This window comes from Rutidosis leptorrhynchoides, chromosome 5 (assembly GCF_046630445.1).
Source record: "Rutidosis leptorrhynchoides isolate AG116_Rl617_1_P2 chromosome 5, CSIRO_AGI_Rlap_v1, whole genome shotgun sequence".
Classification (NCBI taxonomy): Eukaryota; Viridiplantae; Streptophyta; class Magnoliopsida; order Asterales; family Asteraceae; genus Rutidosis; species Rutidosis leptorrhynchoides.
Window position 1 is genome coordinate 427,028,843 of NC_092337.1, and position 25,264 is coordinate 427,054,106.

A 25,264-nucleotide genomic window follows, 5' to 3' on the forward strand; every position below is an offset into this window, starting at 1 on the left:
GGGTCAAGTGCAATTCTGACCCATTTACTGTATTGATGTGATATTTATTCCAATGAGCAATTTGATTGAAAAGTGTACTAACTAGAGAATTGATATTCTCAGGTGATAAACGGAAAGGTGAAGGCTCAGTGATATCAGACAAATGAGTACTTGTGCTTCCAAGTGAGTGAGACTATCTTTATGGGCATGATTATACAGTGAAAAGTGTAGTGATTAGTGCCATGCTTATGATTAGACTTTTATGAGTCTGTGACCAGTACAGTGACTATATGTGATTATGTGTGCACCCAGTGCTAACGTCGAGGGTGTATTCCGACGTAACGTCGATGGTGTCCCCAAGTAAGAGGTCAATGCTATTTACCTTGTGTATTTAGGGTAATAGTATTGGGTCCAAGTGTTACTGCTTGGTGGTATAATTTGAATGACGAGTGTGACACGTCTGGAAGACTATATCAGTGATTCAGTAATGGGGGCTATCGGTGGATTCTAGCTTGATCAGCTACGGGTGTGACGACCCGGAAATTTCCGACCAAATTTAAACTTAATCTCTATATGGTTTCGACATGATAAGCAAAATATGTAATGTTGAGTCTAGAAAATTTTGGAACGATGTTCATATATTCAATTGACCTTTGACTGCTCTCGACGATTCACGAACAATTAATTGTAAATAGATATGTGTGTATGCATATATATAAATAATAATTCGAAATAATATTTGAGGTATTATATATTATTGTTATTAAAAATTAATAAAATAAAAATAGGATATTATAATAATTATTATTTAAAACATAACTATATATATAAATAAAGTATATTAAAAATATACTTTGTGATTTCGAAGTTATTTAGTAAATGACGGCTAACTTAATTACATGTTTTATATTTAAATTATATTATAATTATTATTATATTATATCCTCAAAATCTGTTATTAAATTCAATCATACCATTGTGCTTAATTGAGTGATTCTTGAAATTACTATACTTAATTTGAATTATTGTTAATGAAATTAATACCATAGTTAATTGATTGAAAGATTGAACAACTATATCACTATTCGATTATTAATAATATTATAATATTCATATCACTGTTTGAAAGTATCATTCATCTACGCATTCTTATAACAATTAGTATATACTATCATTATATTATATATCATAGAAATAGAATGTAGGTTGATATATATAGAAGATATAGTCACTGGATGTTAAACCTACTTTTTCAATTTGAACACATTCGTTTATATTTTCTTGATGATTGTTATTTCATTTACCCCACACCCGATTAATGTTAGACATTACTATCTTTTACTTATTAGCATATCACAATCAATATTATGTAGATATAGATAGATATATGCATTGTATGATTGATACAGTTATTAAACATAAGTCAAACATCCACTTGTCTAAATGTATTTCATCCGTGAACTAATTGAAACACAATTTGAATTACTGTGCTTCACTTTTTGAATTGACTGAGTCCGTGAACTTGAGATATTGATTGAGATACTGTTACCTTTGCCCTTTTTTCTGTATCAATCAAATGGCATGAGTTATTATGATATGATATATTAAGTATTATATATATATATATATATATATATATATATATATATATATCTCTTTTACACTTACACCTACATATACATATATGGATACAATTACATACATACTACATATCCTCAAGTTACCTCTACAACCCGATGCCATCTAACCTCCATCACCTTGATGGTCATCGAAAACCACCTCAAGCCTCCATCAACCACGATCACAACCAACACCACTCAAATCATCACCATCGTTATCCTAGCTGTTTTCTAACCAAGGTTATCATCATCAAAACCACACATACATACATATAACATTAGAATCGGTACGTACTCTATTCCTTGTTTTTACTCGACCCAAGATCATAGTCATGACCATGACCACTTTCACCTACAACCGACACCAACCATTGTGAACAATCACCACCTCTAACCCAAAACCACCACTTGTTTGTTAACTACTATCATTCATCATCTCCTTATACCAACCCCACTCAAACTAGATTACTATCATGAACTATCTACGATCACTTACATTAAATATGATCGAACACCATGTCGACCACCACCTACAACCATGTCAATCACCATTACAACCACAACCACCATCAACGATAATCAATTATCAAACCACGGTGCACTTTCTGTTTTGTTTCCTGTCAAACCGTCGACACCACCAATCGTTGTCACCCTAATCGAACCACTCTTCAAACTGCTGCTGTCCTTGATTATTGCAGTTATGATAATCGTTTTTCTATTTCTATGAACCCAACAACTGAACTCATCTAAACACTGCAGCAACTTTCGTTTCTATTACAGTTTAATTCAGGATTATTAAATAATTGATTGTTGTTGCTTTAGTGGTCGACCAAGGAGTGCTGCAATCATACGTTTTCTTTTTTTTTATATATAAAAAAAAACCTAATACCTTTTGACTTGGGTTAGTGGACTATCTAGTGGAGTATGCTGTATTTATTTTTTTCTGCCGACGAAAAACTTATACAACCATTTAGTCAGATTTATTTTGGGCCGATTTTCAATATTTTTTTAACGGTTTATTTGATAGTTGGACTACTTGGGCTTACAAAGTAAAATGGGCACGGGTTTAGGAGCCATCGGTTCAGTTTATCTGGATCATACCGGCGACAAAACAAATACACATACATTAAGTGAAGAAATTATGCTGATGATTAGGTTGAAATAATGATATTGATGATAGTGATTATGATTATGAAGTAATAGTCGATGGTGTTAAAATGGATAATGGTAATTATGATCATGACACATAGATTGGCTATGATTATGATATAGATAATGATAAGATTATGATATAACTGATGATGATGATATGGATGTTTATCAAGATGATGATACAACAATGATAATGATGATTATAATATAGATGATGTTTAGGAAGAGGTAGAAATAATAATAATAATATTGAAGAAAAAAAAGGGAAACACAGTAAATGGGTTAAATAAATTTGTGGTGTAACTTTAAGCAGAAAAACGAGAATAGACGAATGGTTTGATAGATTGTTGGGTTAGAAAGAGGTTTTGGGTTCGATTCAAGGCTGCGACATATTTTTTTTTTTCTATTATCATGAAGAAGAAATAGGCAGAGATATAAGAGTTATATAAAACCGGGTATCATTTAATTCAGAAAGATCATGGGTAGACAGATGGTTAAGCGCGTGGCAAGTTAAGCTAGAGGTCAAGGGTTCGAAACCGGGCTTGAGCAATTTATTTTTTTTTTGGAAGCCTTTTAAGGTAGTATTTTCAAGATTTTTACTAATATTATTATTATTATTAATATTAATACTATAGTTATTGTAATTATTATTATTATTTTTATTATTATTATTATTATTATTATTATTATTATTAAAATTATCATTATTTTTATCATTATTATTTTATTATTCCTATTATTATTATTATTATTTTTACATTAATATTATTATTATCATTTTTAATATTATTAGTATCATTATTATTTTATAAAAACCATAATATATTTACTATCAATATTACTACTAATATTATTATCATTACTACAATAAAAATTAGTCATATAGAAATATATTTAACAAAACTATAGTAATATCTTTGTGTATTTAAGTATATAGAATAAATACAATTAATTAAATTATTAATGAAACACATAATTTATTAAGATAACATTTATAAAATATATAAATCTGTTCGATCACAATTATATGTGTTAATAAATATACAAATGATATAGGTTCGTGAATCCGAGGCCAACCGTACACTTGTTCATTGACGTCATATGTATTTTTACTACAAAATACAGTATTGTGAGTTTCATTTGCTCCCTTTTTAAATGCTTTTGCTATATATATATTTTTGGGACTGAGAATACATGCGCTACTTTTATAAATGTTTTACGAAATAGACACAAGTACTTAAAATTACATTCTATGGTTGGATTATTAAACCGAATATCGCCCTTCAAGTCTGGTAACCTAAGAATTTAGGGAAATGGCCCCTGATAGACGCGAATCCTAAAGATAGATCTATGGACCTTGACAAGTCCCATTCAAGGTACGAATGCTTTAGTACTTCAAGATTATTATACAGACAAGAGGTTCTGTTTTAGGGATATTCTATGCATTAAGTTAACGTCGGTTACCAGGTGTTCAATCCATATGAATGATATTTTTTGTCTCTATGCATGGGACGTATATTTATGAGAAATGAAAATCTTGTGGTCTATTAAAATGATGAAAATGATTATTTATATTAAACTAATGAACTCACCAACCTTTTGGTTGACACTTTAAAGCATGTTTATTCTCAGGTACGAAAGAAATCTTCCGCTGCACATTTGCTCATTTTAAAAATATTACTTGGAGTCATTCATGGCATATTTCAAAAGACGTTGCATTCGAGTCGTTGAGTTCATCAAGATTATTATTAAGTCAATTGTAGTTAGATATATTATGAAATGGTATGAATGCCGTCAACTTTCGATGTAATGAAAGATTGTCTTTTCAAAAACGAATGCAATGTTTGTAAAATTTATCATATAGAGGTCAAGTACCTCGCGATGTAACCAAATGTTATTGTATTCATTCTTATGGGTTAGGACGGGTCATTACATGTGGTATCAGAGCGGTGGTCTTAGCGAACCAGGTATTGCATTAGTGTGTCTAACTGATAGTCGTTAGGATGCATTAGTGAGTCTGGACTTCGACCGTGTCTGCATATCAAAAGTTTTGCTTATCATTTTTGTCGGAAATCATCTGCTTATCATCTTTAGGAAATTACCTGCTCATTATTCTTAGTCTAGACACGTTTTACTGCATTGACTGCATGAATAGTGTATAGACAAAATTCATATCTTAGCGTATCTGACAATTCATATCTTAGCGTATCTGTTACTGTAGACCATTGCCTGATATCTCTCATAAATTTCTCCGTAATTTAAGGGATCCTGGTACTATATCTATGCATATTATGCATTGAGAATACATCCAACTATCAATTGCTGTCACTAAACTATTCATATCAAAAATCTTTTCCGTGATCGCGTAAGATGGCCTCTACGAATCGACCACGTTCCTCTGACTCCGAAGACAGCGTGACAGGAGCACACCAACCAATCAACTACCGTGATTACTGGTTAAAATGGGGGTGGGTTCGCGACATACTCACCCTATGGAGAAGGGAAGAAGGTACTCTATATCATGAACCGAATCTACCACCTAACCTTGGAGTACTTGACCCGCTCACCGGCGAACCCATTCGCAACACCGTTTACACCCTATTTGCAAGAATTTTTCATCTTGAAGCTACCATTAACGGAACTAGAGAAGATATCTGACCTCTACCTCACACTGATAATCAACCAGGGTTAGTAGAAGAAGTTAGAGAACTCCGAGCTCGAGTATTAACTTTAGAGAGCACGGTATACAATTTGCAAGCACCAGCAGTATCACCAATACCAGTAACATCACCAGCCTCAGCACCAATGACACCAGTACCACCAACAACCCAAGTTTCAACAATCCATGCCTCAACATCTCATTCTGTACCTCGAGTATAATCATCGTTCTACATCATTTATCTTCGTTCGACATGGCGATTATGTAATCTCTAATATTTTAGAGATTATATATTCTTGTTCTAACGGTAAATCAAATGAGTTTAATATCATATGGACTCATTAAATCCATGATTACATCTGAAGAAAATATATATGTATATATATATTTTCATAAAGATTGTAATTAAAAATTCTTTCGTACAAACTGTTAATGATGAAAATATTTATTTGGTAGGTAATACCCGAGGAATATTTAGATTTCACGTTAATAAGTTACAATGTACATTCTTTCAAATCTGATTCAACAGTCATTTACTATCCTACTTACAACCACCGATATACGAATCCGTTCACCGCAGAATAATCATTTTCATTCAATTTCATATTTGGATTTTGACCTATCAGAATCAAAAAAGTGGCATAATGAAGAAAACATTGGACAAAATAAAATTTGTTAGAAACAAACAAATTAACTATGAGAAAATTTTTGTTAAGAATTCACGCTAACAAAAATCCTAGCTAACTGTTCCTAGCTAACTGTTAATTACTTATTACATTTTAATTATCGCAAATTATTTTATCGGAATTTAATTCTCGCAATTTTATTTATTGTCATATAATTTCTGTTATTTACTTTACGCACTTTATTTTTTGTCATTTAATTTCTGTATTTATTTTACGCACTTTAAATATCGGGACACGTATACAAGGTTTTGACATATCATATCGACGCATATATTTATATTATTTGGAATAACCATAGACACTCTATATGCAGTAATGATCGAGTTCTCTATACAGGGTTGAGGTTGATTCTATAATAATATATATATTTTGAGTTGTGATTGAGTCTGAGACATGTACACGGGTCACGATACGTATTAATTAATTCGAATATTATAAACTATATATGAATTATTGAATTGCTAACTGTGAACTATCAACTGAGGACTACCAACATTGGACAATTAAAATGAATTAAAATATTGATGATAACATATGAAACTAAACAATTCTTCAAGTTTGCCACTTGAATTCATACTAAACCTCATTGTATCTTGATGATTACAATCTGCGTTCAAACCTTTCCCGATTCTTGAAAACGCCTCAATTGAAAGGATGAACCAATCGCACTTTATCTACGAAAGGAAAAATTTATGCATATAGTTATGCACCTGAAAAAACTCTCGGAAACTGAGTAAACGTTTAACACGTAGTTGTGCTAATTCCTTAGTATTATTATTACCCAAAATAACTTGATAATTCCTTTCAAAGTAGCAAATTTTGTCACAGCTCCAGCAAGGCAACTTCGACTTTTCGTTCGAAACAACCATATTATAACTTTGATATATATATGCGTGTTTTTTTTGTTACTGGGGAACCTTTCATATTCAATCATATTACCATCAGCGTTTAATCATCTAAAACACAATTCTCCTGAAACCACCTCGAATTGATAACCAATGATTCAGATATCGTAGCATTAAATGCAGAGGAAACAGAAAAATGGTAGATGGTCTAAACGGCCAAAAGTTTGATGATAAAGAAAGGAGTGTTAGGAACGCTCGGTAGAAAATTTGATACTGAAAAACAGATTGAGCTAACCATGAAGGAGACCAAGGACAAATACAAGGACCAAACCCTATATTCAAAGGATCCAGGTAATTCTTGATCCGATGAAATCCTTAGAGAATATCTTGCTCCGAGGTCATGTTAAAATCTTGCGGAAAATTTTTCTTCATCAACCTTCGAACTTAGAAATTCCAAAATATCATCATAAATATCTTCGATATTTCTGAGGATATTTTTATAAATATCCTTGTCCGAAATTATATACCTCTTCGTGTTATCTGTAATACATTATACTAGAAACTCCTGTAAAATCTAAGTATAAACTATGAATGAATTTTGAAGTAGTGTTGGGAACTGAAGCATGAGTTAGTATAATATAATGACACTTGATCAACGTGATTATATTACAGTAAATCATGTTGAGTTTCTAATGGAACGTGATGATTCACAGATCTTAACGTCATCATATGCCATGTTACATAACTCTATCATTCTACTTAACCTCCGAACATATCAAGAAAAATATATTCTTGATAGTTCTGTCTTCGGTAATTCTGATAATTTAACCAATCAAATCGTGCTATTACAATTCTTCTGATTAGTATATTATGATCATTCAAAATTTATACATATGAAATCTGGACCATTATTCGCTTGACTTGAGGTCGGAAAGAGAAAACAAAAGCATGGAGCTCCGAAATATAAAGGAGGATATAAAGCTCGATAACAACACGTAAATTACAAGCCGTGTATGTCAATGTTTATCGTAACATAAAGACACGGGAGAATTAAAAACACTATAACCCCAAGGGCGAAGTAGAAGAAAACAGATTCCTCCGGTGGAAGGTGGAAAAGGAGAATGATTGTTGCGATAATAAGGATAATGACAAGGATTAGAACTGGATTAAGCATTTTCACAATCTTTTGGATGTATGAACTAAGAAAGAAAGTATAGGAATGGTGAGGATAATGGAACGGAAGAGCTTAATTTATAATGAAAATATCAGACAGAGTAATCGAGGCAGATCACCGTATTTAATTATAGAGATCTTAATTTCCTTATTCGCCGAAGAATCAAATCTTTTAGATTTCGAAGATTTTCTTTAAATCCTGTGAATTCCGGAATTCAACCAAGACAACGTCAGAAGATAAGACGAAATTTTATTATTCAATTCACTCATTTGTGATAACTTCACTCATACATTTAGAATAATTGAATTGGTTCATCTGTATTACTCATTAATGATAAAACTCTATTTATCAACTCATATTCGTCATAAAAACATTCTTATTGTTAGCTATGACGACCTCGATCAAATTTCGGGACGAAATTTCTTTAACGGGTAGGTACTGTGACGACCCGGAAATTTCCGACCAAATTTAAACTTAATCTCTATATGGTTTCGACATGATAAGCAAAGTATGTAATGTTGAATCTAGAAAAGTTTGGAACGATGTTCATATATTCAATTGACCTTTGACTGCTCTCGACGATTCACGAACAATTAATTGTAAATAGATATGTGTGTATGCATATATATAAATAATAATTCGAAATAATATTTGAGGTATTATATATTGTTGTTATTAAAAATTAATAAAATAAAAATAGGATATTATAATAATTATTATTTAAGACATAACTATATATAAATAAAGTATATTAAAAATATACTTTGTGATTTCGAAGTTATTTAGTAAATGACGGCTAACTTAATCACATGTTTTATATTTAAATTATATTATAATTATTATTATATTATATCCTCAAAATCTGTTATTAAATTCAATCATACCATTGTGCTTAATTGTGTGATTCTTGAAATTACTATACTTAATTTGAATTATTGTTAATGAAATTAATACCATAGTTAATTGATTGAAAGATTGAACAACTGTATCACTATTCGATTATTAATAATATTATAACATTCATATCACTGTTTGAAAGTATCATTCATCTACGCGTTCTTATAACAATTAGTATATACTATCATTATATTATATATCATAGAAATAGAATGTAGGTTGATATATATAGAAGATATAGTCACTGGATGTTAAACCTACTTTTTCAATTTGAACACATTCGATAATATTTTCTTGACGATTGTTATTTCATTTACCCCACACCCGATTAATGTTAGGCATTACTATCTTTTTACTTATTAGCATATCACAATCAATATTATGTAGATATAGATAGATATATGCATTGTATGATTGATACAATTATTAAACATAAGTCAAACATCCACTTGTCTAAATGTATTTCATCCGTGAACTAATTGAAACACAATTTGAATTACTGTGCTCCACTTTTTGAATTGACTGAGTCCGTGAACTTGAGATATTGATTGAGATACTGTTGCCTTTGCCCTTTTCTTTCTGTATCAATCAAATGGCATGAGTTATTATGATATGATATATTAAGTATTATATATATATCTTTTACACTTACACCTACATATACATATATGGATACAATTACATACATACTACATATCCTCAAGTTATCTCTACAACCCGATGCCATCTAACCTCCATCACCTTGATGGTCATCGGAAACCACCTCAAGCCTCCATCAACCACGATCACAACCAACACCACTCAAATCATCACCATCGTTATCCTTGCTGTTTTCTAACCAAGGTTATCATCATCAAAACCACACATACATACATATAACATTAGAATCGGTACGTACTCTATTCCTTGTTTTTACTCGACCCAAGATCATAGTCATGACCATGACCACTTTCACCTACAACCGACACCAACCATCGTGAACAATCACCACCTCTAACCCAAAACCACCACTTGTTTGTTAACTACTATCATTCATCATCTCCTTATACCAACCCCACTCAAACTAGATTACTATCATGAACTATCTACGATCACTTACATCAAATATGATCGAAAACCATGTCGACCACCACCTACAACCATGCCAATCACCATTACAACCACAACTACCATCAACGATAATCAATTATCAAACCACGGTGCACTTTCTGTTTTGTTTCCTGTCAAACCATCGACACCACCAATCGTTGTCACCCTAATCGAACCACTCTTCAAACTGCTGTTGTCCTTGATTATTGCAGTTATTATAATCATTTTTCTATTTCTTTGAACCCAACAACCGAACTCATCTAAACACTGCAGCAACTTTCGTTTCTATTACAGTTTAATTCAGGATTATTAAATAATTGATTGCTGTTGCTTTAGTGGTCGACCAAGGAGTGCTGCAATCATACGTTTTCTTTTTTTTTTATATATAAAAAAACCTAATACCTTTTGACTTGGGTTAGTGGACTATCTAGTGGAGTATGTTGTATTTATTTTTTTCTGCCGACGAAAAACTTATACAACCATTTAGTCAGATTTATTTTGGGCCGACTTTCAATATTTTTTTAACGGTTTATTTGATAGTTGGACTACTTGGGCTTACAAAGTAAAACGGGCCACGGGTTTAGGAGCCATCGGTTCTGTTTATCTGGATCATACCGACGACAAAACAAATACACATACATTAAGTGAAGAAATTATGCTGATGATTAGGATGAAATAATGATATTGATGATAGTGATTATGATTATGAAGTAATAGTCGATGGTGTTAAAATGGATAATGGTAATTATGATCATGACACATAGATTGGCTATGATTATGATATAGATAATGATAAGATTATGATATAACTGATGATGATGATGATATGGATGTTTATCAAGATGATGATACAACAATGATAATGATGATTATAATATAGATGATGTTTAGGAAGAGGTAGAAATAATAATAATAATATTGAAGAAAAAAAGGGAAACACAGTAAATGGGTTAAATAAATTTATGGTGTAACTTTAAGCAGAAAAACGAGAATAGACGAATGGTTTGATAGATTGTTGGGTTAGAAAGAGGTCTTGGGTTCGATTCAAGGCTGCGACATAAATTTTTTTCTTCCTATTATCATGAAGAAGAAATAGGCAGAGATATAAGAGTTATATAAAACTGGGTATCATTTAATTCAGAAAGATCATGGGTAGTCATATGGTTAAGCGCGTGGTAAGTTAAGCTAGAGGTCAAGGGTTCGAAACCGGGCTTGAGCAATTTTTTTTTTTTTTTTTTTGGAAGCCTTTTAAGGTAGTATTTTCAAGATTTTTACTAATATTATTATTATTATTAATATTAATACTATAGTTATTGTTGTTATTATTATTATCATTATCATTATTATTATTATTATTATTAAAATTATCATTATTTTTATCATTATTATTTTATTATTCCTATTATTATTATTTTTTACATTAATATTATTATTATCATTTTTAATATTATTAGTATCATTATTATTTTATAAAAACCATATTATATTTACTATCAATATTACTACTAATATTATTATCATTACTACAATAAAAATTAGTCATATAGAAATATATTTAACAAAACTATAGTAATATCTTTATGTATTTAAGTATATAGAATAAATACAATTAATTAAATTATTAATGAAACACATAATTTATTAAGATAACATTTATAAAATATATAAATCTGTTCGATCACAATTATATGTGTTAATAAATATATAAATTATATAGGTTTGTGAATCCGAGGCCAACCGTACACTTGTTCATTGACGTCATATGTATTTTTACTACAAAATACAATATTATGAGTTTCATTTGCTCCCTTTTTAAATGCTTTTGCTATATATATATTTTTAGGACTGAGAATACATGCGCTCCTTTTATAAATGTTTTACGAAATAGACACAAGTACTTAAAATTACATTCTATGGTTGGATTATTAAACCGAATATCGCCCTTCAAGTCTGGTAACCTAAGAATTTAGGGAAATGGCCTCTGATAGACGCGAATCCTAAAGAAGATCTATGGACCTTGACAAGTCCCATTCGGGGTACGAATGCTTTAGTACTTCGAGATTATTATACAGACGAGAGGTTCTGTTTTGGGGATATTCTATGCATTAAGTTAACGTCGGTTACCAGGTGTTCAATCCATATGAATGATATTTTTTGTCTCTATGCATGGGACGTATATTTATGAGAAATGAAAATCTTGTGGTCTATTAAAATGATGGAAATGATTATTTATGTTAAACTAATGAACTCACCAACTTTTTGGTTGACACTTTAAAGCATGTTTATTCTCAGGTACGAAAGAAATCTTCCGCTGCGCATTTGCTCATTTTAGAAAAATTACTTGGAGTCATTCATGGCATATTTCAAAAGACGTTGCATTCGAGTCGTTGAGTTCATCAAGATTATTATTAAGTCAATTGTAGTTAGATATATTATGAAATGGTATGCATGCCATCAACTTTCGATGTAATGAAAGATTGTCTTTTCAAAAACGAATGCAATGTTTGTAAAATGTATCATATAGAGGTCAAGTACCTCGCGATGTAACCAAATGTTATTGTATTCGTTCTTATGGGTTAGGACGGGTCATTACAACGGGTTACCGGTCCTCTTGTGTATGGCTTTAAGTGATCCAGTGACCAGTGCCTTTAAGTTATGCTTGATGCTTGTAGTGATTTCCACCTAGATAATGCCATTCACTTAGCATTATGCTGATTCCCCCACAGTGTTTTGCCCTGCAGGTGTGTACTAACAGCTTTTGGTGGGTTTTGCCGGGCAGCTGCAGATGTTTGACACAATGTCACTCTGATGTTTTTGTAATAGACAATATATTTGAATGGTTTATAGTAATAACGTAACACTAGTGGTTTGTGTGATCATATATTTCTGTATATAATATATGATATGTAAATTAATAAGTCTTCCGCTATGAGTGTCTTTAAAAAAATGTGTATGTAAAAAGTACGGTGTTACAAGTTGGTATCAGAGCATAGGTTTGGCAGTATGTGCACTTTGTAAGTGACTTACTCCCAAACTTATGAATGTGTCGTGTCAAACATCCGAGTGGAGAATAAGTGAATGTAGAGATATGTACCTATGTGATTGTACTTAGTGATAGGTGCTAACAGGTTATCAACTAATTTTTGTGAGATGATGTGTTTGCAGCCAGGTATGGCTGACCAGACCAGAAATAACGATGCCCCTGTGACTCCCGGACCCAGAATATTTAGAGCGCCATTAGTGGAACATAGTCCAGAAGGTGATCCAGATGAGTATGTTCAACAGTTAGAAAGTCAGTTACAGGAATCTCGAGAAAAAATGAAGGAATTAGAGCTCCAAATCAGGCATTCAACTGTGGTGTCTGAGGCTAGTGATCCACCAATACCTACAGGGTTAACTGGTACTTAGTATACATCTGTCCCATCGGGTAGTGCTTCGCAACCACCCCACTCTCAACCTCAAGTGCCATATCAATCTTCCCAAAAATGCCAGTACCCTCTTCAATATTAGTACGCGACAACGAATCCATTTCAAACTCCTCTTTTTCAGCAAGCGGTGAAGGAGAAGAAGTGTACGTTCAAGCATTTTATAGACTGCAAGCCCTCTGAGTATTCGGGTCATCGCGATCCGATTGTGACATTGAATTGGCTAAAGGAAGTTGAACGGGCACTGAAAGCCTGTCAATGTGAACCAGAATTGTGGGTAACTTATGCCATCCGACTGTTAAAGAGTCGAGCTATGGTTTAGTGGGATACAATTACTGCTCCGTTGTCAAAAGAGCAACTCAATCTGGTCACTTGGGAACAATTTGATGCAAAGGTCCAGGAGCAGTACTGCCCTGCATTCGATATCAATCGATTGAAGCAAGAGTTCATGAAAATGATGATGACTGAATACATGACAGTCGATGAAGCGTTTGAGCAGTTTATGGATAAGTTAAGGTTCGTGCATCAGTAGATACCTGACAAACAGTCCAGAGTGTAATGGTTTGTAGAAATTATACGATCTGAATATTGCACGATTGCAAGACTTGCTACTACTTTATCACAAGCACATATGTTGGCAAAGGTAACTGAAAGTGACATTAAGGCGACCATAAGTGTGAAAACTGAAAGTGTGTCGCAAGTGAAACCAACGGCAAGTCAATCTAGCCAGTAATCAAAGAAATCAAGTCGGTTTAAGCCAAAAGGGCAGTCTAGCCAGGGTGGATCAGTGTCAAGTGGTCAGAAGACATGGTGTAGAATGTGTAAGTCTTCACATAGTGGGTAGTGTACAATATTGACGAAATGTTATTTACGTTGTGGTATAGTGGGACATGAGCCTCAAGAATGTTCGTTTAAGAATAATGTGTGTTGGAACTGTCAAAAAGAGGGTCACAGAGCTGCAGAGTGTCCAACTGCAAGAAAGAGCTATTCCGGAGTGGGGTCCGGGTCGGGGGTACGTGCTGTGTTTGCTGGGGGATCATATGCTTCCTCTGTGGGGCAGAAGCGCAAGAATATCTACCACCTGAAGCTAGAGCCTTTCAGATGTCAGTAGACGCTGTCACTGCTACTGACGATGCAATCACCGGTATGTTCTTAGTAAATTCTGTGCCGCCTCGTGTACTATTTGACTATAGAGAAAATCGCTCGTTTATGCCAACTACATTTTGAACTAAGTTAAATGTGCCTTTTAGGGTAATTAATGAACCCTTAAATATGGGTGATGGTAGAACTGTTCCAGTCACAAAGTCTGTGTCTGGAATTACTATTGACATAGAGGGTTGTCTTTTCCCTGTGACTTGCCTAGTGATGCTTATACCAAGCTTTGATGTAGTGCTAGAAAAGAATTGGCTTAGTGACCATAAGGCCTGTATTAAGTGCGATAGGAAAGTTATCTCTTTTTCAGTGGCCGGTGGGAAATGGGTAGTGGCTCGTGGTGATCACGGTGGGTTCCGTTGTCCATTATTGTCGATGAGGAAAGCTCAGAAATCTTTGGCCAAGGGATGTGATTCTTTCTTAGCTTATGTGATCGATGTAAAGAAGGAAAAGAAAGCAGTGTCTGATATTCCTGAGGTGTCTGAATATCCAGAAGTGTTCCCAGATGAATTGCCAGGCTTACCGTCGATCAGGGAAGTTGAATATAAGATCGAGTTAGTGCCAGGGGCTACGCCGGTTGCCAAAGCTCTGTATAGATTAGCTCCTTCAGAAATTCGTGAAATGATGTCCTAAATTCAAGAATTGTTGGACCGCAGGTTCATTTGTCCGAGTTCTTCACTGTGAGGTGCACCAGTGTTATTTGTGAAAAAGAAAGATGGTACGCTCCAAATGTGTGTAGATTATCATGAGCTAAATAAAAGAACAGTGAAGGATAAGTATCCGCTCCCTAGAATAGATGACTTACCTGATCAGCTTCAAGGAGCTTCGTTCTTTTGAAAATAGATCTACGTTCGGGATATCACCAGGTTCGTGTGGCTGAATCTGACATTCCTAAAACTGTATTTCGTACTCGTTATGGTCATTATGAGTTCCTAGTGATGCCATTTGGGTTAACCAACGCTCCAGCAATTTTCATGGATCTTCTAAATAGGGTGTGTAAACCGTTTTTGGATAAGTTTGTTATCGTGTTCATTGATGACATCTTAGTGTACTCCAAAACCGAATCCGAGCATGCTGAGCATTTAAGACAAGTTTTGGAACTTTTGAAACGTGAACAATTGTATGAAAAGTTTTCCAAGTGTGAGTTCTGGTTGCGTGAAGTTCAAGTTTTGAGTCATATTATCTGTGCAGAAGGTATAAAAGTGGATCCATCTAAAATTGAAGCTGTGATGAATTGGAATTCACCAAAGAATCTGACAGAAATCAAGAGTTTTCTAGGATTGGCCGGTTACTACCGACGATTTATTAAAGATGTTTCAAAGATTGCAAGTTCTTTGACAAAGTTAACTAGAAAGGTTGTGTCTTTTCAGTGGGGTAATGAACAGGAAACTGCGTTTCAGACTTTGAAAAGTTTGTTGTGTCGAGCACCAGTGTTAGCCTTACCTGAGGGATCCGAAGACTTCGTGGTGTATTGCGACACGTCTTTATCCGGTTTGGGCTGTGTATTAATGCAAAGAGATCGTGTAATTGCGTATGCGTCTCGACAGTTAAAACCAAGTGAAAAGAGTTATCCAGCACATGACCTAGAAATGGTTGCAGTAGTGTTTGCGTTAAAGTTACGGAGACATTATCTTTATGGTACGCATTGTGTTATCTGCACCGATCATAAAAGTTTACAGTATATCTTTTCGCAGAAAGAGATGAATATGCGCCAGAGACGGTGGTAAGAACTAATTAAGGATTATGACTGTGAGATCAGATATCATCCTTGCAAGGCAAACATCATGGCTGATGCGTTAAGTCATAAGAAATCCGCTGACAATGTAAAGTTTATGCGAATTGAGATTGTGCCTGGTTTAGTGGATCGACTAAAGATAACTCAACTCGAAGCATTACACGATGAACATTTGAAATCTAAGTTAATGGTGAAAAGAAAAAAAGAATTAACGAATGATTCTCGAGGATTAAAGACTTATCGTGAACGAGTTTGGGTGCCGTCACTTTGAGGATTGAGGAATGAAGCACATAAATCGAGAATATCTGTGCATCCCGGTATTACAAAAATGTACCATGATCTGAAAGTGTTATATTGGTGGCCAACTATGAAAGCAGACATCGCGCAATACGTGGAAAAGTGTCATATTTGCGCCCAAGTGAAAGCAGAACACCAGAAACCATGTGGGTCTTTGCGTCAATTAGAGATTCCAGAGTGCAAATGGGAACATATCACCATAGATTTTGTCACAAAACTACCCAGAAAGGAAATGACATGATTTGGGTAATAGTGGACCGTTTAACCAAAAGTGCACATTTTCTACCTACTAGTGAAACAGCTTCGTTGACCAAATTAGCTCAGTTGTACCTAAATGAAATAGTATCACGACATGGTATACCGTTGTCTATTGTGTCAGATAGAGTTCCGATTTGTGTCTACTTTATGGAATAGCCTACAAGAACATTTGGGTACTCGTGTCAACCTTAGTACAACTTATCATCCTCAGACTGACTTTCAAAGTGAACGAACTATTCAGACTTTAGAGGATATGTTAAGAGCTTGTGTGATAGAATATGGTGGATCGTAGGATTATCATCTACCATTGATCGAATTTGCTTACAACAACTCCTATCATTCAAGTATTGGCATGTCGCCTTATGAAATGTTGTATGGTAGAAAGTGTCAAACTCCATCGTGTTGGTTAGAGGCAGGTGAGAAACAGTTTGCGGGTTCAGAAATAGTGCAGCAGACTGCGGAAAAAGTGGCTATCGTACGTGATAACCTGAAAGCTGCTAGAGATAGACAAAAGATGTATGCAGATCCTCGCTGACGACCAGTGACGTTTATCGTGGGTGAACGTGTGTATTTAAAAGTGTCACCGTGGAAGGGTGTAATTAGGTTTGGTAAACGAGGAAAACTAGCTCCAAGGTACATTGGTCCTTTTAGAATTTGTCAAATGCTGAATGATCAGACGGTAGTGTTAGATCTTCCTCCTAAATTGACAGGTATTCATGATACCTTCAACGTGTGTTATCTCCGTAAGTGCAAAGTAGATGATGAAAATCAAATTCTTCCTCTATAAGATTAGAAAGTAGATTCTAGTAAGAAATTGGTAGAAGAACCAGTGAGAATTGTCGACAGAAAAGTGACTAAGTTGCGTAAGAAGCAGATTTCAATGGTGCTTGTGGAATGGAAGCATAGTTTAGGCACCAATCTGATATGGGAGACTAAAGAGTTGATGACCTCTAGATACCCTCATCTGTTTAACTGTGACCAGATTTCGAGGATGGAATCTTCTTAAGGGAGGTAGATTTGTAACAGCCTACCTTTGGGCCTAGTGGTAATGTCCTATTTACCCTTATGTGCTTATATAGTAATTTTAATAATTATGTGTTTTATAATTATTGTGTATGGGATAATGTACGTTTTGTGACAAGGGTTGCATAACATATTTTCTTTTGTGAATTGGACTTAAAATGAATAAGTTATTAAAGATTTTGGGTTTCAAATAACTGGTAAATACCCGTGTGTTATACGGAGTAGGGTTTCCTCACAATGAAGAAATCCATTTTGATTATATGTACACCGCTCGTTCAGTCCTTTCAAATTTTAGCATATTCAAACCCTAAACACATCATACTACTTTTAAATCCTAAAATAAAGAAGCGTAATTCAAAGCTAGTGATTTCGTGCATCCAATTCAAGTGTTTTCAAGGATGAAAACAAGGTAAAAATATATCATATTTTGGTAAATTAAATTAGGTTACGAATGGGTTTTGAAAAAGTAAGCTTTTTATGATTGATTCTTGCTTTGAATGTGTTTATTATGCTTGTTTGTGGTTAGTAATAGATTATATATGTGTTATATGGTTTTATTGAGTCATTGGATTGATCAAAACAAGCAGAAATCGAGTTTTAGGTATCAAAAACTCAAAAACAACGAGATGATGGTGTTTTTCAGCACCCACATGAGTGACAGCTCAACCACGTGGTTGGCCACAATTTTGAGGGCTCAACCACGTGGTTGAGGGCTCAACCGTACGGTTGAGGGCTCAACTGCTCTCAACCAAGCGGTTGAGCAGTGGTCAGCTTTTGGTAAAATTGAAAAGGGTGTAATTTTCAAACCGTAACTCCGTTTTTGATAAATAAACTATCGTTGGAATTGTATTGAGGTATAATTTCCAATGAAAAGGTTTTAAAACACTAAATCTGAAATGTCATGTTCTTATTGATTAAAAACGTTCCATATTAATTGATTTCGTTGCGAGGTTTTGACCTCTATATGAGACATTTTTCAAAGACTGCATTCATTTTTAAAACAAACCATAACCTTTATTTCATAAATAAAGGTTTAAAAAGCTTTACGTAGATTATCAAATAATGATAATCTAAAATATCCTGTTTACACACGACCATTACATAATGGTTTACAATACAAATATGTTACATCGAAATCAGTTTCTTGAATGCAGTTTTTACACAATATCATACAAACATGGACTCCAAATCTTGTCCTTATTTTAATATGCAACAGCGAAAGCTCTTAGTATTCACCTGAGAATAAACATGCTTTAAACGTCAACAAAATGTTGGTGAGTTATAGGTTTAACCTATATATATCAAATCGTAACAATAGACCACAAGATTTCATATTTCAATACACATCCCATACATAGAGATAAAAATCATTCATATGGTGAACACCTGGTAACCGACATTAACAAGATGCATATATATAAGAATATCCCCATCATTCCGGGACACCCTTCAGATATGATATAAATTTCGAAGTACTAAAGCATCCGGTACTTTGGATGGGGTTTGTTAGGCTCAATAGATCTATCTTTAGGATTCGCGTCAATTAGGGTGTCTGTTCCCTAATTCTTAGATTACCAGACTTAATAAAAAGGGGTATATTCGATTTCGATAATTCAACCATAGAATGTAGTTTCACGTATTTGTGTCTATTTTGTAAATCATTTATAAAACCTGCATGTATTCTCATCCCAAAAATATTAGATTTTAAAAGTGGGACTATAACTCACTTTCACAGATTTTTACTTCGTCGGGAAGTAAGACTTGGCCACTGGTTGATTCACGAACCTATAACAATATATACATATATATCAAAGTATGTTCAAAATATATTTACAACACTTTTAATATATTTTGATGTTTTAAGTTTATTAAGTCAGCTGTCCTCGTTAGTAACCTACAACTAGTTGTCCACAGTTAGATGTACATAAATAAATCGATAAATATTATCTTGAATCAATCCACGACCCAGTGTATACGTATCTCAGTAATGATCACAACTCAAACTATATATATTTTGGAATCAACCTCAACCCTGTATAGCTAACTCCAACATTCACATATAGAGTGTCTATGGTTGTTCCGAAATATATATAGATGTGTCGACATGATAGGTCGAAACATTGTATACGTGTCTATGGTATCTCAAGATTACATAATATACAATACAAGTTGATTAAGTTATTGTTGGAATAGATTTGTTACCAATTTTCACGTAGCTAAAATGAGAAAAATTATCCAATCTTGTTTTACCCATAACTTCTTCATTTTAAATCCGTTTTGAGTGAATCAAATTGCTATGGTTTCATATTGAACTCTATTTTATGAATCTAAACAGAAAAAGTATAGGTTTATTTTCGAAAAAATAAGTTACAAATCGTTTTTGTAAAGGTAGTCATTTCAGTCGAAAGAACGACGTCTAGATGACCATTTTAGAAAACATACTTCCACTTTGAGTTTAACCATAATTTTTGGATATAGTTTCATGTTCATAATAAAAATCATTTTCCCAGAATAACAACTTTTAAATCAAAGTTTATCGTAGTTTTTAATTAACTAACCCAAAACAGCCCGCGGTGTTACTACGACGGCGTAAATCCGTTTTACGATGTTTTTCGTATTTCCAGGTTTTAAATCATTAAGTTAGCATATCATATAGATATAGAACATGTGTTTAGTTGATTTTAAAAGTCAAGTTAGATGGATTAACTTTTATTTGTGAACAAGTTTAGAATTAACTAAACTATGTTCTAGTGATTACAAGTTTAAACCTTCGAATAAGATAGCTTTATATGTATGAATCGAATGATGTTATGAACATCATTACTACCTCAAGTTCCTTGGATAAACCTACTGGAAATGAGAAAAATAGATCTAGCTTCAAAGAATCCTTGGATGGCTTGAAAGTTCTTGAAGCAGAATCATGACACGAAAACAATTTCAAGTAAGATTTCCACTCGAAATAAGATTGTTATAGTTATAGAAATTGAATTAAAGTTTGAATATGATTATTACCTTGTATTATAAATATAACCTACTGTAAGTAACAAAGGTTTCTTGATCTTGGATGATTACTTGGAATGGATTTAGAAAACTTGGAAGTAAACTTGCAATCTTGGAAGTATTCTTGATTTTATGAAACTTGAACTTTTGGAATTTATGAAGAACACTTAGAACTTGAAGATGGAACTTGAGAGAGATCAATTAGATGAAGAAAATTGAAGAATAAAAGTATTTGTATGTGTTTTTGGTCGTTGGTGTATGGATTAGATATAAAGGATATGTAATTTTGTTTTCATGTAAATAAGTCATGAATGATTACTCATATTTTTGTAATTTTATGAGATATTTCATGCTAGTTGCCAAATGATGGTTCCCACATGTGTTAGGTGACTCACATGGGCTGCTAAGAGCTGATCATTGGAGTGTATATACCAATAGTACATACATCTAAAAGATGTGTATTGTACGAGTACGAATACGGGTGCATACGAGTAGAATTGTTGATGAAACTGAACGAGGATGTAATTGTAAGCATTTTTGTTAAGTAGAAGTATTTTGATAAGTGTCTTAAAGTCTTTCAAAAGTGTATGAATACATATTAAAACACTACATGTATATACATTTTAACTGAGTCGTTAAGTCATCGTTAGCCGTTACATGTAAGTGTTGTTTTGAAACCTTTAGGTTAACGATCTTGTTAAATGTTGTTAACCCAATGTTTATAATATCAAATGAGATTTTAAATTATTATATTATCATGATATTATGATGTACGAATATCTCTTAATATGATATATATACATTAAATGTCGTTACAACGATAATCGTTACATATATGTCTCGTTTCAAAATCATTAAGTTAGTAGTCTTGTTTTTACATATGTAGTTCATTATTAATATACTTAATTAGTAGTCTTGTTTTTACATATGTAGTTCATTATTAATATACTTAATGATATGTTTACTTATCATAATAGCATGTTAACTATATATATAACCATATATATGTCATCATATAGTTTTTACAAGTTTTAACGTTCGTGAATCACCGGTCAACTTGGGTGGTCAATTGTCTATATGAAACCTATTTCAATTAATCAAGTCTTAACAAGTTTGATTGCTTAATATGTTGGAAACACTTAATCATGTAAATAACAATTTCATTTAATATATATATATAAACATGGAAAAGTTCGGGTCACTACAGTACCTACCAGTTAAATAAATTTTGTCCCAAAATTTTAAGCAGTTGGAGGTGTTGACGTATCTTCTGGAAATAAATGCGGGTATTTCTTATTCATCTGATCTTCACGCTCCCAGGTGAACTCGGGTCCTCTACGAGCATTCCATCAAACCTTAACAATCGGTATCTTGTTTTGTTTAAGTCTCTTAACCTCACGATCCATTATTTCGATGGGTTCTTCAATGAATTGAAGTTTTTCATTGATTTGGATTTCGTCCAACGGAATAGTGAGATCTTCTTTAGCAAAACATTTCTTCAAATTTAAGACGTGGAAAGTGTTATGTACAGCCGCGAGTTGTTGAGGTAGCTCCAGTTGGTAAGCTACTGGTCCGACACGATCTATAATCTTGAATGGTCCAATGTACCTTGGATTTAGTTTCCCCTATTTACCAAATCGAACAACGCCTTTCCAAGGTGAAACCTTAAGCATGACCATTTCTCTAATTTCAAACTCTATATCTTTTCTTTTACTGTCCGCGTAGCTCTTTTGTCGACTCTGGGTGGTTTTCAATCTTTGTTGAATTTGGATGATTTTCTCGGTAGTTTTTTGTATTATCTCCGGACCCGTAATCTGTCTATCCCTCACTTCACTCCAACAAATCAGAGACCTGCACTTTCTACCATAAAGTGCTTCAAACGGTGCCATCTCAATGCTTGAATGGTAGCTGTTGTTGTAGAAAAATTCTGCTAACGGTAGATGTCGATCCCAACTGTTTCCGAAATCAATAACACAAGCTCGTAGCATGTCTTCAAGCGTTTGTATCGTCCTTTCGCTCTGCCCATCAGTTTGTGGATGATAGGCAGTACTCATGTCTAGACGAGTTCCCAATGCTTGCTGTAATGTCTGCCAGAATCTTGAAATAAATCTGCCATCCCTATCAGAGATAATAGAGATTGGTATTCCATGTCTGGAGATGACTTCCTTCAAATACAGTCGTGCTAACTTCTCCATCTTGTCATCTTCTCTTATTGGCAGGAAGTGTGCTGACTTGGTGAGACGATCAACTATTACCCAAATATTATCATAACCACTTGCAGTCCTTGGCAATTTAGTAATGAAATCCATGTTAATGTTTTCCCATTTCCATTCCGGGATTTCAGGTTGTTGTAGTAGACCTGATGGTTTCTGATGTTCAGCTTTGACCTTATAACACGTCAAACATTCTCCTACGTATTTAGCAACATCGGATTTCATACCCGGCCACCAAAAATGTTTCTTGAGATCCTTGTACATCTTCCCCGTTCCAGGATGTATTGAGTATCTGGTTTTATGAGCTTCTCTAAGTACCATTTCTCTCATATCTCCAAATTTTGGTACCCAAATCCTTTCAGCCCTATACCGGGTTCCGTCTTCCCGAATATTAAGATGCTTCTCCGATCCTTTGGGTATTTCATCCTTTAAATTTCCCTCTTTTAGAACTCCTTGTTGCGCCTCCTTTATTTGAGTAGTAAGGTTATTGTGAATCATTATATTCATAGATTTTACTCGAATGGGTTCTCTGTCCTTCCTGCTCAAGGCGTCGGCTACCACATTTGCCTTCCCCGGGTGGTAACGAATCTCAAAGTCGTAATCATTCAACAATTCAATCCACCTACGCTACCTCATATTCAGTTGTTTCTGATTAAATATGTGTTGAAGACTTTTGTGGTCGGTATATATAATACTTTTGACCCCATATAAGTAGTGCCTCCAAGTCTTTAATGCAAAAACAACCGCGCCTAATTCCAAATCATGCGTCGTATAATTTTGTTCGTGAATCTTCAATTGTCTAGACGCATAAGCAATCACCTTCGTTCGTTGCATTAATACACAACCGAGACCTTGCTTTGATGCGTCACAATAAATCACAAAATCATCATTCCCTTCAGGCAATGACAATATAGGTGCCGTAGTTAGCTTTTTCTTCAATAACTGAAACACTTTCTCTTGTTCATCCTTCCATTCAAATTTCTTCCCTTTATGCGTTAATGCAGTCAAGGGTTTTGCTATTCTGGAAAAGTCTTGGATGAACTTTCTGTAGTAACCAGCTAGTCCTAAAAATTGACGTATATGCTTCGGAGTTTTTGGGGTTTCCCACTTTTTAACGATTTCGATCTTTGCCGGGTCCACCTGGATACCTTCTTTGTTCACTATGTGACCGAGGAATTGAACTTCTTCCAACCAAAATGAACACTTTGAAAACTTAGCGTACAGTTTTTCTTTCCTCAATACTTCTAGCACTTTTCTCAAATGTTCTTCTTGCTCTTGATCATTCTTTGAGTAAATAAGTATGTCATCGATGAAAACAATGACAAACTTGTCAAGATATGGCCCACACACTCGGTTCATAAGGTCCATGAACACAGCTGGTGCGTTAGTCAATATAAACGGCATAACCATAAACTCGTAATGACCATAACGCGTCCTAAAAGCAGTTTTTGGAATATCATCCTCCTTTACTCGCATTTGATGATATCCAGAACGTAAATCGATCGTCGAATAAACCGACGAGCCTTGTAGTTGATCAAATAAGTCGTCAATTCTCGGCAGTGGATAACGGTTTTTGATGGTAAGTTTTTTTAACTCTCTGTAGTCAATACACAACCTAAATGTACCATCCTTCTTCTTGACAAACAAAACAGGAGCTCCCCATGGTGATGTGCTTGGTCGAATGAAACCACGTTCTAATAGTTCTTGCAGTTGGCTTTGCAGTTCTTTCATCTCGCTGGGTGCGAGTCTATAAGGAGCACGAGCTATTGGTGCAGCTCCTGGTACAAGATCTATTTGAAATTCAACAGATCGATGTGGAGGTAGTCCCGGTAATTCTTTCGGAAATACATCGGGAAATTCTTTTGCGAGGGGAACATCATTGATGCTCTTTTCTTCAGTTTGTACTTTCTCGACGTGTGCTAGAACAACATAGCAACCTTTTCTTATTAGTTTTTGTGCCTTCAAATTACTAATAAGATGTAGCTTCATGTTGCCCTTTTCTCCGTACACCATTAAGGGTTCTCCTTCTTCTCGTACAATGCGAATTGCATTTTTATAACA

General features: G+C 34.0%; 1 protein-coding gene across 1 annotated transcript; it reads left to right on the forward strand.

Moving 5' to 3' along the window:
- Positions 1-14,797: 14,797 nt before the first annotated feature.
- Positions 14,798-15,310, forward strand: LOC139850042 (uncharacterized). Its single transcript, XM_071839640.1, has one exon. It carries the CDS (start codon positions 14,798-14,800, stop codon positions 15,308-15,310), a length of 513 nt encoding a protein of 170 aa, XP_071695741.1.
- The last annotated feature ends 9,954 nt before the right edge of the window (positions 15,311-25,264 follow it).

Bases quoted from the DNA above. Each gene is read 5' to 3' on its own strand.
- LOC139850042 (XM_071839640.1), top strand. From the start codon at position 14,798: ATGGGTGATGGTAGAACTGTTCCAGTCACAAAGTCTGTGTCTGGAATT.